We start from the raw sequence: 16,075 nt of genomic DNA, 5'->3' as shown, positions 1-16,075 counted from the left end.
GAACAACACTTTTAGTGTGAAATGTGTTTTTTCTCAACTCATACACTTGTTATTACTAGCCCATGTTTAACGTATTTAAAGTGTTCCAGTTCTTAAGGAATTGAATTTATGAATAATTAATAACCTCGGAATAAAACGCAATAGTATTGCACAAGTGCACCACTTGCTAATACACAAGCAATACAGTAATGTTTTACTCAAGTTAACAACTGATGTAATATTTGATTATTGAAGACTTCTCACCTGATTACAGTGTCCAAAAGCATTTTTAATGAGCTGATTCATCTTACATTATCTGTGACTCACTCACTTATTACGTAAACCGTCACTTCGAGCCAGACTTATTCTTAACACCGGTATATCGGGTTCTTGTTTGTTGTTGACCCACGAGGGTGGGTGGGCGGAGTCACCTGCCGATTACCCTGGTGCCAAACCACGCCCCTACTCATTCTGTCCGGCTGTGTCCTGACGTCACTCTGCAACGGTGCAACGGAGCAGTCGCAGCCATTTTCCTCGGCCAAACAAACTTGAATGCCTTTGCCGCAGGAAAGCGAAAAATAACGGAGTCCGAGTCCGTCAACCACGGATATATCATCATGAACGCCGAGTCGGACGTGTTTGAATTGCCGCTATCGTCAATTTGGTGAGTGCTGCGTGTTCTCCGCGGCGGCGTTGTCTTGTTTTTAGCACGTTAGCATGATAGCTCGGCGAGCTAACTAGCCGCAATGGAAAGCCAGCGTGATCATATGCATGTTGAATTGACCACACGAGTGGAATAAGAGGCTGTACATTGAATCTTAAGGGCCACGGCGAGCGTTCAAATAATCGTTCACGGGTGCTCCGTGTTGAGGGTTCGATACTGTGGTCTTAATTCACTCGCCTACCTGTCAGATTGAAAATGTTTGCTATGTCCCACACGTGACCAACCGTCCCCTTTCCGAGGCAATAACAAACTTCATAGTGTTATACATACCTCTTTATTTTTTTACTGTTCTGATAATCTATGTATGTCTATACAATATTACATTTTCTGCATATTCACTTGAATGTAAAGTACATACTATAGTAAGATTGATGACTCGTGTGTCTTTTTTCCTAATGGGACGTTTGCTCATTTTCCATTGCACTTGCTTTGAGTGATTTTATTGTTCGTATTTGTAATAACTTGAACTGTTTTGGCTTATATTTAGCCTTCCATTGGTTCATCATTTAGTGGTTTGTGGTAACAATTATTACAAGGCTCATTTAGCATCCATATAACACAATCAGCAACGAAAGTATGCTAGCGTTTTTTGTGGACATTTGGAAGTTCTACAGCTAATCGGAGGTGAGTCGTTGGAGACATGACGTCTGCTTTGTGGGGAGAAAGCTTGCTATTATTGACTCACTCATGGTGTCATGCTTTACTCCAGCCGGGGGTGACCAACTCCGGTCCTGGAGGGGCCCCCCATCCAGTCTGTTGTCCATATCTCCATCTCTCTACCACACTTTAATTGAAAGATCAAGTCATCAGCAAGCTCTCCAGTAGCTTGAGAACATTCTGATGATTTGATTCAGGTGGAGGGAGACATGGAAAAAACAGACAGGATATGAGCCCACAGGCCCGGAGTTGAGCACCCCTGCTTTGCCCAGGATAATTGTGAATGTGGCCCCTGTGCAAATGAGAAATGGAATCCGGTTAGCTGTCTGTTATCATTCTGTAATCAATCAGTGGAAGTGACGTGATGCAAATCCAGACCATGAGTCACACAGGCAACACATGCTGAAAATTGTGCTGTAACGTAAACATCGTGCGTATGTTTGGCGGAGTGGCCCTGAAGGTGGCGTGATGCTAGGAACTAGAAGAACCGTTTGAGAGGCGTCTATCTACAACAGTAGCATTATTTGAAAAGGCTTTTTCTTCTTTCTTTTTGCTGCTCCTTTGTTCATTGACCGTTTCCAGTACGCAACCAGGAAGGAAACGGTGGTGGCGCACGTGAGAGGAAAGCAGGCTTCTTTCTGCCTCTGCCTTCCAGATAATGACATCACCGCTTGTGTTATCTCAGGATAAAAGCAGATGTTTTCTTTGGAACGACTTTAGTCTATTCAGGGCTCCCAATCCGCAAACTCTGACAGAATCTACAGGAAGGGATCGCTTGCTATTCATCAGTGGCGTGTTTGTGTCTTTACGAGGTATAAATGGACGAATTGAAAAACAAATAGATGGGGAAAAGTAGGAGTCATACAACTTTTTAACCTCTTCTTGTTATTGCAGCAAAACTGGGGGGGTTGCAGAACTATCCATTTCCTAATAGACCGTAAAACAACACATTTGTTTGCTTTGTCCGAAATAGATTCCAGAAGTATTCTGCTGCTCTGGCTCCAAAACATTGCCACATACAAGAAAATAAAATGGCAGGGATGGTGTTCATTAAAAATCGGTATCAGTCCAACGGTACTTAAACTCTTTTAAGCCACTTTCCGTGTGGGAGGCCCGTAAAAATGGTTTAATAATTATAAAGTCCACACACTGGAATAAATGATGAGTAGCAGTAAAAAAAAAACTTGAAATTTGAGCTGCATTCACACACTGGGCCGACTTCCAAGCAGCGTAATTCTGCACTTGACCGCTTTTAAAAGAAAAATTGACAACATTCGGACAGATAGACTTTGTAGATTTTCTTTTACCGCTATTGTTAACATTTGATATAAATCCAATACCCACCACATAAAGTGCAAGGTGCTTTTCATTGGTATTTTTCATTTGATTTGACATCTGACAGCCATACATTTGGGAGTTTTCTATTCTATTAAAAGAATTCTGCGCGTACATGAGCGTTGTTTACTTTTCACCGCCACGTCAGCCATGACAACTATGTGCCTTTTCCTCCCTTGCATTCTGTCACATACTCGTTTCCCCCCGCGGACTCCATTCTTTAATCTTTCACACCAAAATAGGCAGAGTTGTCTGTTAATTTGGATATTGAAAAGTTGCGGGTTTGTCAATCCTTTGTGGCAACCAACCCTGGTGTGAAAAGGCCTCGAATCTAAGAAAAAAAATGAACTTGCATGTCATTCCTGACACCATCGTACAAATTTAGTACTGTTTATTTAGCGTGGGAAAACAATGTTTTTGGAGAGCTATGTTATGTTTGGATGTACTGTTAGCTAGCGATGACATTCCTCTCCTATGTTGCAACCGCATTGAAATTTCCAGTCATTTTATGGCGGCCCGGGGGCCAAATCTGGCCCGCTGTATCATTTTGTGCGGCCCGAGAAAGTAAATCATGAGTGCCGACTTTCTGTTTTAGGATCAAATTCACAGGAAGATTATAGATGTATATTATATTTTCTGATTTTCCACTTTTTAAATCACTTATTGAGATTGTTTTAATCAAATCTTTTTGTTTTTAGTTCAAAAAGTATTTTGTCAAATCTGAAAATAAATATATAAAATATTTTCTATTTGAAAAAATAGCTTTTGTCAAATCTGAAAATAAATATATAAAATATTTTCTATTTTAAAAAATACATTTTGTCTAATCTGAAAATAAATATATAAAATAGTTTCTATTTTAAAAATATATTTTGTCAAATCTGAAAATAAATATATAAAATATTTTCTATTTAAAAAAATATATTTTGTTTTGAAAAACAAATGATTAAAAGACAATTTCCCTTACTAAGGAAAAAAATCTCAAATAAACATTGTTTTACATCTAGACAAACTGAATATTTAGGGCTTTTGATCCAGTTCTTTTAATCCGATTTAAAAATATATATGTTTAGGTACAATATCTAAAATGGTCCGGCCCATATGAACTCGAGTTGACGTTAATGTGGCCCGCGAACCAACCCGGCTTTGACACCGTTGTTATGGCATGAATGTCCAAACCAAGCAAGCTTTCATCCACTTAACTCCCCCCAAAAACATATTTTTTTCCGTCAACTCTGTCCGAAACCGCCGCAACGATGTCATATTCCAGAATGCCAATCCTATTCAAATAGCGAGACGGTCACGTGCAAACGGGTGGACTTTGTTTCCCTTGGGCGGTGGTTATTCGGCAGAATGGCTAACCAGGCTTCTTTTAATGAGTAATTTGGGTCGGACTTGGATTGAGGTGCTCCAGATGGCTCAAGTGTAATGGCCAGCCTTACATTTTTGCCTTGTTTAATCATTCTAAAGTGCCTGCAACATACCTTTCAAACCATTTTTTTTACCCCAACAGGTAGCAACCACGTAACTAAAGAGCAGCGACCCCCTTCCACGTATTTTCCACTTACGCCGGAAAGACCGTGAATCTTCTCACGTCGTCTGGCGAATCAAGATGGAGTCCCAAGGGTTCCTCGGGGTGGAAGGGACGTGTCTGCTGGTGCCCAGTCCTCAAAGTGAAGCGGTGACCCACGAATTGGAGGAGTTGTCGCTGCAGCCCAGCCAGAACCTCCCGCCACTCAACGAACGCAAAAACGGTGAGTTTGCTCGCTAGGCTAATCTAATATCGGGATATATCATATATCATATTGCCTAGTTGAGTAGCATCTACGGCACATGTGCCAAAGTGGTGGCCCGGGGGCCAAATCTGGCCCGCGGCATCATTTTGTGTGGCCCGGGAACGTAAATGATGAGTGCCGACTTTCTGTTTTAGGATCAAATTAAAATCAAGAGTATAGATGTATATTAAATTTCCTGATTTTCCCCCTTTTAAACCAATAATTGTAATTTTTTAATACATTTTTCTGTGTTTTTAGTTCAAAAATCATTTTGTAAAATCTAAAAAAATATATTAAAAAACTAAAATAAACATTGTCTTAGATCTATAAAAAATGAATATTCAGGCCCTTTAATCCAGTTCATTTAATCCACAAAAAATCTAAATATTACATCTAAAATGGTCCGGCCCACATGAAATCGAGTTGACGTGAACGCGGCCCGTGAACCAACCCGAGTCTGACACCCCTGTCCTAAACCAAAAAACAAACATGTTAAAGTGGTCATCATAAAATGAAGAACAAGAAGCTAAATGGGTTTACGTTTCAGTTTTTCACGTAACTAGCATAAAAATTAATATAGATGTATATTACATTTCCTGATTTTCCCCCTTTTAAATCAATCATTGTCATTTTTTAATCATTTTTTTCTGTCTTTTTAGTTCAAAAATCATTTTGTAAAATCTAAAAATATATTTAAAAAAAGCTAAAATAAACATTGTTTTAGATCTATAAAAAACGGAATATTCAGGGCTTTTAATCCAGTTCTTTTAATCCATTTATAAAAAAATCTTAATATTATATCTAAAATGGTCCGGCCCACGTGAAATCAAGTTGACGTTAAAGCGGCCCGCGAACCAACCCGACCAGGTCTGACACCCTTGATCTACGGGCCCTGACTTTTGCGATAGCGTGATTTCAAGCGTACTCGGCGACCCCGCGGTGACAGTCGGGCTCGGATTTTAAACCAGCCAGTGATGTGTTGCGCAAGATTTAATAACGAGTTCATCGGGGTTGCGCGCGCCTTTAATCCGGCAAAATCTGAGCGTGAGCCAACGGGGTTTGAGTGCCCGGCGATGCGTCTCGGTGGAAAGCTTTCCGTGGAATGTCAACTGCGGTATTGTCCGTTCATCATCTGGGATTTTGTCATTTCCTTTCCAGTGAGAACACACGCAAATACACACACACACACACACACACACACATGTAGAGACACACACACTTTCCAGCAGGCCGTGGCCAACCCGCAGAGTTCCTTTTAAAATATTGCCTTCACTATTCAAATGTAAATCTGCCCACTGTGTGTCTGAAACTCCTTAGCTCAGCTGAAGTGGCACTTTTATCAGCAGAGTAAACATTCGCTTTCCTCTCTTGTCGGAAAAACTGATGTCCCCCGTCCAATTGCGTCATTTTAAGAGCCAGGAAAAAGATCACCTTCTTTATTTTTATATATCTATATGTGAATTGTACTACGCGGCATTGCAATACACACGAAACCAAGGAGTGAAAGTAAACACCGCCGCTAGGAAACTGTTATGCTAGCTAGCAGGGAAACTAGCATCATTAAGAGTGATCATATTTGACATTGTTTTTTTTCTTAATGGCAAATTCCTCAAAATGAGGTGAAACGAACTCTGGTTTATGATTTATGTTAAGTGTTTAATTCAATGCATTGTTATAAGGTAAGGTTGGTGTATTTAAAAAAAAAATATCTACTGTTTTTATAATGACATTAGAAAAATTTAGCAAATCAAATGAGTAAATGAACATTTTCTAATAATTACTTTATGAATTGAACACAAACATCTCATGTTTATTTTTATTATTATTTCTTTGATGGATTTCTTTAGACCACAGGTGTCAAAGTGGCGGCCCGGGGACCAAATCTGGCCCGCTGCATCATTTTGTGTGGCCCGAGAAAGTCAATCATGAGTTTCTGTTTTAGGATCAAATTCAAATGAAGAGTATAGATGTATATTAAATTTCCTGATTTCCCCCCAATTAAATCAATAATTTGAATTTTTTTATCCATTATTTTCTTTGTTTTTAGTTCAAAATAATTTTGTAAAATCTAAAAATATATAACAATATTGTTGTATGTTTTCCACTTAAATGGAACATAATTGAAGAAAAAATTGGTTTCCTTTTGCAATGAAAAACAAATGGATAAATAAATGATTTTCCCTTACTAAGAAAAAAAAGCTCAAATAAACATTGTTTAAGACCTAAAAAAAAAATGGAATATTTAGGGCTTTTAATCCAGTTCCTTTAATCCATTTATAAAAAAAATATCTAAATATTATATCTAAAAGGGTCCTGCCCACGTGAAATCAAGTTGACGTTAAAGCGGCCCGCGAACCAACCCGAGTTTGACACCCTTGCTTTGTACTGTGTTATAAAATACATTTGCTCTTTTTAATTTAATATATATTTATAGTAGATTTGTTTCGCCAAGACAATTCTCAAATTTCCCCTATTCCAATTGTGATTCATCCCTCGCCAAGAGCGATTATCCTCCAGCATAAAAAAGTTGAGGCAGGCAGATTGCGCCATCGCACGTCATGTGTTTGTCAGCCAAACCCAACATGACGCAGCCAGCCGCCCCTCTCGATGCCCTTGTTTTTGTCCGTCCGTCGGTCGGTCGGTCGAACCGGTACGTAGCGCCATCCCAGCTGCTCACACTCTTATTTCGCCTAACCCGTGCAACTTTTTGGAAAGTGTCCAAACGGCGGCGCACCTCTAGGAAGCCGATGGCAGCCACTCTGTTGTCCTCGGCTAAAAATACAACAGGGCTATTTTGGACACATTTTAATCATAGAGAAAATTAGATGGGCTTGGCAAGAAATCTTTCATTTAACTGGCCAAAAAGGACATGAACCCTTTCATACAACAATTAAGAGGTTTTGTTTTGAACCAGCTAGCATGGCGCTCATTGCGTGCCAGTGACAGAAGTAGACGTCCAATGGGTTGCGAGCAAAATTTTTCACTAGACTAAAATAATGTTGACAACCTATCCCCAGTCGAAAAGTCCACCGTCGTCAAATACAGTTTAGAAACTCAATCCTATAAGTCCCTCAATACCGTTTACCGTAATACACCGTATACGGTTCCCCTTCTTAATTCATCTCTTTGACAGCTTATCATTTTGTCTTTCCTCACAGTGCTGCAGTTGAGACTTCAGCAAAGACGGACTCGCGAGGAGTTGGTTGATCAGGGCATCATGCCGCGTGAGTAACGCCGTTCGTCACCCGTCCGTCACTTTCGGGCGTGCGTGTTCGCGTGGGAACTTGGCTTAGCTAACCCTGACAAATGTGACCATTCGCAATCGGCATTCTGGGAATAATGTTGCCCCAAAACCTCTTCTGTTTAGCACTGAAGAGCCCGGCCGCCTTCCACGGGCAGATTCGTAGCTTGGAGAGAGCACGGGTACGCCCCGCACACCCCAAAAAAATCATCTCACCCCGCCGTGCTCCCGTAATGTTCAAGATAAAAAAAAATGTTTCTTGCCTGACTCTTCTCAGACGGAGAATTTTCTCAAACATAAGATCCGCAGTCGTCCCGAGAGAGCCGAGCTGGTCAGGATGCACATCTTGCAAGGCGAGTACACTTGATATTTTGGCTGGTTGTTGGCGCCATCATGATTCGATCACTTTGTTAAACCTGATCGTAAATGTTAATGTGTTTCCCAGTGGAAATCCACTATTGTCTTTTCTTCACGGTTACTTTTTTCCCCCTGCAGAGACCGGAGCAGAACCTTCACTGCAGGCCACCCAGATGAAGTTGAAAAGGGCCCGTCTGGCGGACAACCTGAATGAGAAAATAGCCCAGAGGCCCGGTCCCATGGAGCTGGTTGAGAAGAACATCCTGCCTGTGGATTCCAACCTGAAGGAGGTCATCATCGGTACGGCCGTAACAGCCGTCCGGGCTCGTGGAAAGGACGCTCATTTTGCGGTTTCCCGCTTCCAGGCCAGGTGAACTATCCCAAAGTGGTGGACGAGGACAGCGGCGACGCCCTGTCGCCGGAACAGCCCGCCAGCCAAGAGTCTCAGAGCTCCATGCCCTCGCCAGGGGACAGCAGATTCTCCGAGACTCCCTCCGTGGCGCTCTCTCCTCTGGGCCCCGCATTGAAGGTTGGTCGTCGGATCCCTTGCGCCGCTCTCCCTCCTGGAAATGTGGAAAAAATGGAATAAATGCCTCTACTTTTTTGTCTAACGAAGCTGTCCCCGCAATCCGCTACGGACGCCACGAGGGGAATCTCCACTCGCGAGCAGCCGACGATCCGCCCGGCCGTTTCTCACGCTCAACCGATCGCGACGGCCGCTCCCCCCAAAGCTCCCCCAACCTTGGTCAAAGTAAGCGTATCTATCGGCGGTCTTCTTACCTGAAGTCCGCGTGACGTCGGGCTGCCCTTTCGCTTCCCAGCAAAGCCAGCACAAGATGCCCTCCGAGAAGATCCGGAGCAAGAAGGGCAAGGACGCCAAGCCCAGAGTGAGAAAGCTCAAGTATCACCAGTACGTTCCACCGGACCAGAAGCTGGATCTCAGCGAGGCCTCCATGGACTCGTCGTATGCCCGACTCCTGCAGCAACAGCAGCTTTTCCTCCAACTGCAGATCCTCAGCCAGCAACAGCAACACTACAACTATCAAACGATATTACCGGCCCCCCTCAAGTAGGTTTTCTGAAATCAACCAAAAGTATACTTCCAGAGTTATCCTTAGTTTTCGTCTTCCCGCATCGACTTCGGTGGTGAGAAGGCTTTTTGTGTTCCCGTTAAAAGAAAAAAAAATACGTCCCGGTACTGATCCTGCACAGAATCTGTACTGGGATCCAAAGAATGGCGACTAAAAATAGCTCTATTGATCGCAAAGCCGTATTTTCGTTTCCTACTTTTTCTGTTTCAGCCTTCCCAATTGGACTGTTTGTTCTGATAACGATTCTGTGTGTGCAGGCCCGTGGCAGAAGGCCAAAGTGCCAACGCCGGCGGACTCCCGGCCTCCATCGTGGTTTCTTTACCCACGGCACCCCCGATGCCTCTGGCCCGACAGAACCACTCATTATCGCACCGCAAACCCGGAGTCTTGCCTGCCAACCTGGAGGAAATGAAGGTACTCGGATAACGCCGCGTCCACAGCGCGCCAAGAACTTTTAAAACCATGTTGTCATTCAATGAAAATAACGCTGCCTCATACCAAAACAAGCCCAATGAAAAAATTGCAAGCGATTGAGCTGACGTACTCGTCCACGTTTTTGTTCACGACATCGCGGTGGTCTGAGTCAGCTAAAAATAGATGACACAGGAAGCCAATGAATGACCAGTTTTTTAATTTTTTTCAGGTGGCCGAGCTAAAACTGGAGCTAAAGCTGCGTGGTCTTCCCGTGTCAGGAACTAAAACAGATCTGATGGAAAGACTGAGACCTTTCCAGGACCCTCCGAGCTCCGTGGCTCCACCCGCAAGCGCCGTCCCCATGGAGACGGCCCCCGGCGGCCCCGCCGTCGTCCGTCCGCCCCAGCAGGGAGCGCCGGAGAGCGCCAACGCCACGCCTCCGGTTCCCAACGGTCCCTTCGCCGTTCATCGGGACGCGGGCGCGTCAGAAGTGAAGCGCGAGATGCCGCTGGCGTACCCGGGCTCCTCCCCTCTCCCCAAATTGCCGGTTCCGGAGAAGGACAGGAGGCTCCACGAAAAGGAGCGGCAAATCGAGGAATTGATGAGGAAGCTGGAGCATGAACAGAAGCTGGTGGAGGAGCTGAAGATGCAGCTGGAGGTAGAAAAGAGGAGTCAGGGCAGCTGTTCTCCGGGTTCCCTCGACAACTCCATCTTGGTCCTCCCGAAGCCCCCGCAGACCCCGGTCAAGTTAGAAGACGTGACCTTCTCTTCCGGAAAGCCCCTCCAACCGCAGCCGTTTCCCCAAAAACCGGTCCAAGTCCAGCAGAGCCCACAGCTTCTCTGCCCATCCCAGAAAAGCCCACAACTCAATAGCCAGCCTCCGCGTCAAGCCAGCGGCGCCCCCAACCTGCAGCAGTTCGTCATCGGCCATCCCGGCGGGATGCCGCAGGTGCTGGGCCGTCCCCAGACCCTGCTGACAGCCAGCGGTCAGACGGGAACTCAGATCCTGCTTCCCGTCTCACTCCCCAATAACGGCGGTGCCATTCAGTTGCCGAGCACTACTGTCAGCCTGCAGGTAAGACCCGAGGTTCCAAGCTGAAAGCGTTTGCCAAGGTACCAAAATGTCCGTCCTTGTTGTTCTCAGCCTCTGCTCCAGGCCAGCGTATCCAATCCAGGCCTCGTCCAGACTTCTATCCCACAGCTGCAGAACTCTAAAATGGAGCGGTGCCCTAAACACAATCTGGCCAACAACAATTCGTTGCTGCAGGTAAGACACAGCTGGTGTCAAAGTGGCGGCCCGGGGGCCAAATCTGGCCCGCTGCATCATTTTGTGCAGCCCGTGAAAGTAAATCATGAGTGCCGACTTTCTGTTTTAAGATTAAATTCAAATGATTATAGATGTACATTACATTTCCTGAATTTCCCCTTTTTAAAATCAATCATTGCAATTTTTTAATTTTTTTTTTTTCTTTTGTGTTTTTAGTTAAAAAAAAACTTTGTAAAATCTAAAAATAAATATCTAAATATTTTCCTTTTTCCAGTTTAATATTGAACATTATTTATAATTATCTATTTTTTTCCTTTTGAAATGAAAAACAATTAAAATACATTTTTCATTACTAAGAAAAAAGCTCAAATAAACATTGTTTTAGATCTATAAAATATTAACTATTTAGGGCTTTTGATCCAGTTCTTTTAATTCAATAAAAAAAATATCTATATATTAGATCTAAAATGGTCCGGCCCACATTAAATGGCGTTGACCTTAATGCGGCCCGCAAAACAACCCGAGTTTGACACTCTTGAGGTAGGCCAAAACGGCCAAAGCGGCCAGATGGCCGTCTCCTCAACAGTTTTTCGAGGTGTTCATTGTGGTCTTCTCCTTTCAGACTTTAACCATGTGCAATAACACGAGTGAAAAGGCCAACCAGAGTCAGCCTGAGATCAACCCTCAATGTTTTCTGAGGAGCTCCCCGGACAGAAGGAGCTCTCCGTGCGCTTCCCCCAACCACTCCACCAACGGGCCACTCGACAAGGTATCTGCGCTGATTTGTAGTGACTTTAACGTTACCACCTTTCTTTGAAGTTTAAAAAAAATATTCTGGATGATGCCAATAATTGAAAACATTTTTTTCTGGGCGTATAGTCCTCGTCTCCACAGCTAACTTTCATCCTCCAGCCTACGACTCTTCTTCCTCCGCCCCCCAAAACAAAGGAGCCTCCTCGCTACGAGGACGCCGTCAAACAGACGCGCAACCTGCATCTGAACAACGTCTCACAGGTGAGACACACCTTGATAAGGCATGGGGACCACCGAGGCCCCACCCCCTCTAATAATGTGACTTTATCTTTGTAGGTGGCCACGGCAACCAGCCAGCAGCACATGGATGACTTATTTGACATTCTTATACAGAGCGGAGGTAAGGGTTGCGCTCACTCAGTTTTGCCATTTAATCCTTCATTTGTGGGTCTGCTGATTATTAATCTGCTTAGTGTTTTTTTAATCCAAAATTTGAGATACAAGCAAGCTTGGCATAGGTTGCTGCCATAAAGGCTCCCTTTCAAATGTTCAAACACTGAGTGACATTATTTAAAAAAAAAAAAAAACTGATTCCATATCATTTTACGTCGCTCAAAACTACCAGTCGGCATTCTTGATATTATGATTTTCCAGATTATTCGTGTATGTATTGTCATCACACATTTTTCATGTTTTTTGGTAGCGAACAGTTGGAATTCTATATTCCGACGTCTTTTAAAGAGCTATTTTTACATCGTCGCTTACCTTACATCAATGTGAAAAGAATGGAGTTACGAAATCGGTGGCACCGCTTCTAATTCAAGCCACACCTCCTTAAATCCTGGACCTTGACGACGTCTCCCGCTTTCTCCCCCTTTTAGAAATCACTCCGTTCACCCAGCACGAGCCTCCAATGTCCGTGAGCAAGTCGCACCCGGTGACGGCCAACATCAGCACCCTCCCGGTCAACACCGTCCTCTCCAGGCAACCCCCGCAGATCCAGCTGGCCCCGCCACCGGTCTCCCTAGATCCCGGGCCACTAGGCCAACTCAGCCCGCCCGACCTGTCTTCGCTGACCAGCGACAACCAGCTGGAGGCCTTCCTGGAGAGGACGTTGGCCGACACCGCCGACCCTCGCACCCGGGGCCTGATGGAGGAGCTGCAGGCGCAGCTGATGGAACAGCAGCCCTACTCGCCCATGGATACGTCGGAGCTGTCCTTCTGCGACTCGTCGTCGCCGCCCCCTTCGCTCAGTATGGCTCTGTTGGAGCCGGCCCTGGACAACATGGAGTGGCTGGACCTGACGGCGCCGCCGGGGATCCCCGCCGACTTCCTGGACGCGCATGACCTCCAACTGCACTGGGATTGACGAGAAGGCGGGCGCTCCAGGGGAAAAAACAAAACCAAAAAAAAAACAGCCGCCTCACTTGACAAATTCCACGGTTTCCAATGACCATTTCGTTTCCAGTCTCGCCATCGGAAGGAGGAAAACCAAAGATCGGGACAGTTTGGGCATCGGACGCCGCCATTGTTTAGGAGTGGACGGAGGAGGCGCAAACAAAGGAATTCTGGAAGACAGGACTTTTTGTACATATTGGCCCGCGTCCTTCGCACGACCGGCGTCTAAAAACCAGGTCATGGTAAAGCCGATTTGTAGGGAAAACGTCTACCGGCCGATCCCGAGACCACCACGGCCACGGAGAGGTCCACTGCACGTTCGCCCCCCTTATCCAAAGTGACTGGTTACACTGTCAAGATACCGATGCACTGATGGGACGCTACGGAGAGCCTTTTTGGGCATTCATTCCATATCCTTGAAATCCAACTGGACCTCACCACGCTCGTCGTAAGACGCTTCGGCGCCCTCACAACCGGGACCGTCTGGCTCTTTTCCGATCCATTCTCAAGCGGCGAATCATTTGCGCATCGAACGCATCGATATCAAGAAAAGGATGGAGCGTTTATCAGAAGGGACCAGTGAGACGGGCCTGTTACCAGTGCGCCCAAGTGGAGATTTACTTTTTGCACCCAGTCAAAACACAATATTCTTTCAACTATTTTGTCCTTGGAATGAGAGTTAAAAATAGGTGAGGTGTGTAGGGCAGTAGCACAGAAACCAATGTTCCACTATGCTCCACCATCACTAGACCAGTGGGTTAGCGCTCTTCCAGGGTATGATGTGATGTCCCAAGCTACATGTCTACATACTTTTGACCTTTTTGCCTTGAAATGAAATCCATCTCCCAGTTCAAATGGATTTGGACGTCTACTAGAAATGGACTCCAACCGAATACCAACACATTTGATCCCCAGGCATGTGGCCCTTGAAGATGGCCATACATTGATGACTTGGTTTCACTCTCATTCCGTGACTGCAGAATTTTAGAGAATACTGTATTTGAACAAGTGCTGGCACATATAACTCTGTCTCTACAGGGTAGTGTTGCACCGATACCGATTCCGACCGCATGGATTGAATTTCGAAGTGCCGTTATCGGTGCAACAGTACTGCAAAAGTGCTGAAAGAGCTTTCCCCAACAGGAACTAGCCACACGGGGAGCTATGCACTAAAGAGGTGCTGCGCCACGTTAGTGGCCTCCACACTACGCTAATGTGAAGTTGGCATATCAAGTTGCTCTGAAAGCATCGACGCTTGGGATCACAACGATTGTGGTTCTCTCTTTTTTGAATGTATTCCGCAACACGACAAAAAGATGATCCTCCAATGCCGGCAGCTTCTGTGATGAACAAATAGGGAACAAATACGTCACGTTTGAAGGTATTTTGAGAGGTTGAGTCGACTCCACGTCTGTCCTGCGCTATCCCTCGTCTCCCGTGGCGTCCGTTTAGTCGTTAGTCCAGTGTTTCCCAACACTTTTGGAACACGTTTTGCTTTGAAAGAATCTCAAGGTCCCAAACAGCTTTTGGTTCACGTCAAATAAGCAAAGAAATGACACTTTTCCTGTCATTTAATCTCATAATATTACTGTTTTTCTCTCGGGATATGACGATGTAAGATTTATTGACGCAGTGGTTGGGAAACACTGCCTTAGAGGAATAAGGACACAGCAGAAGCTCCAAAGTTGGTCTCGCTCGTCTCCTATTTTCGCACTTAAAAGTGAGGTCGAGCGCACGAAAAAAATCGGTCCGTTCGGACGCTCTCGTCTTTTGAGCTTCCGCCATGTTCCAACCACTGTTGTGACTTCGTGGTCGTGCGATAGAGCTGGTTACGTGCGCTAGAGCTTGCGCCTTTGTGCATGCGCTACCGTTAGCGATTTTGTGCATGCGCACCCGTCGCTTTTCCGTCTCGTCCCGTGAACAAAATGCGCGTTTATGCAATCTGTCAAAAAAGGCTTCTTCTGACTGTTTGCGCTCCAAACAAGTCCGGACATCCCAAGGGGTGTCGGCCAAGAGGGCTCCGCTACTTACTCCTAAATCAATTGCTCTTATCATTGCTTGTTGTGGGTGGGATTATCTGATTTTTTTCATTTTTTTCTCCCCTCCATTCTCTCCCACTCATCCACTTTCTCAGTTCTCACATCCGGGACCACTAGAGGGTGTCGGCGACCCTCCAAAAGGACTGTTTTTAACTGACTTGACGCCGTGGGTACATATTTGATCCATTTCCAAGTGACAGCTATTCAGTATGGCGGTTCGCTAGCTCTATCAAAACAGGAAAGGAACGGTAAAGAGACAAATATTCTATATTTAGACTGGGTTGGGTAGAATTTCTCTGGGAAAATCACTCGGATGGAGCGGCCTGCATCCAGATTATCGCCGATGAGGTCAGTCGGTGCCGTTTTTTGCCGAAAAGCAGGCAAGTGTGAGCCCAACTCCACTTTTGATCCGGTAAATGTGTGTGGCAATTGACTTGAGATGTAGCACTTGTTTGTTGTCAGGCCAACTTTGCATTTAGGACCATTTTCTGAGTGACGTTTGCTTTCAAGGGTGTCAAATTGGAATGCTTTGCGGCCCAAAAAAAGGCATTAATTAGGATATATAATTTTTTTAATTTATCGCGTGTTTTGAGTTTGCCCAAAAAAAAGGTCCTTTTTTTAATATCGCTTAGCAAAACCTATTTTGTCATATCAGACATCTGCAGATCCAACTCCCTCCGGCCAGTTGCGAACAATTCATGGCGGCTTTTCTCTTTTTTTTGGTTTTGACGTACTGTAACCCGCAAAATCTATTCATATCGAACCGTCGGAACCTCCGGCCGGATTCAGACCACCGCGCACTTTACGGCGACGCGACATCAAGCTCCCGCGCGAGGTTCCGACGCTTCTGCCGCCACCGCCGACTCGTTGGCCTCGTGTTCGTTCGTCCGTACGCCATACGTTTTGCACATGATGTACATATTTCTATAGATGTAATGCGTATTTTTATACACATGGGCTCTATTTTGTAAATACCCCAAAGTTGTATGCTTTATATGTGACAATAAAAGATGGGTGTATTATGGAATATGTACTTTCCTAGAGA

The 16,075-nt window shown here is 44.9% G+C and overlaps 1 protein-coding gene across 1 annotated transcript; it reads left to right on the top strand.

Annotated features, from left to right (window-relative positions):
- Positions 1-290: 290 nt before the first annotated feature.
- mrtfba (myocardin related transcription factor Ba) lies at positions 291-16,057 on the top strand. The gene is made up of 16 exons (XM_077625083.1): positions 291-643; positions 4,209-4,449; positions 7,629-7,694; positions 7,838-7,893; positions 7,989-8,064; positions 8,207-8,368; positions 8,434-8,597; positions 8,685-8,819; positions 8,890-9,137; positions 9,417-9,573; positions 9,803-10,648; positions 10,718-10,840; positions 11,463-11,609; positions 11,720-11,854; positions 11,930-11,993; positions 12,475-16,057. The coding sequence occupies exons 2-16, from the start codon at positions 4,308-4,310 to the stop codon at positions 12,960-12,962; spliced, it is 3,009 nt and encodes a 1,002-aa protein (XP_077481209.1). The 5' UTR covers positions 291-643; positions 4,209-4,307; the 3' UTR covers positions 12,963-16,057.
- The last annotated feature ends 18 nt before the right edge of the window (positions 16,058-16,075 follow it).

Source organism: Stigmatopora argus, chromosome 18, assembly GCF_051989625.1.
Source record: "Stigmatopora argus isolate UIUO_Sarg chromosome 18, RoL_Sarg_1.0, whole genome shotgun sequence".
NCBI lineage: Eukaryota > Metazoa > Chordata > Actinopteri > Syngnathiformes > Syngnathidae > Stigmatopora > Stigmatopora argus.
This window is presented reverse-complemented; position numbering and strand designations above follow the sequence as displayed.

Excerpts from the sequence above, each read along its gene's own strand:
- mrtfba (XM_077625083.1), top strand. The coding sequence starts at position 4,308 with ATGGAGTCCCAAGGGTTCCTCGGGGTGGAAGGGACGTGTCTGCTGGTG. Across the intron at positions 8,820-8,889 it reads CTCCCCCAACCTTGGTCAAA|CAAAGCCAGCACAAGATGCC; the intron begins GTAAGCGTATCT and ends TTCGCTTCCCAG. Across the intron at positions 11,610-11,719 it reads CCAACGGGCCACTCGACAAG|TCCTCGTCTCCACAGCTAAC; the intron begins GTATCTGCGCTG and ends CTGGGCGTATAG.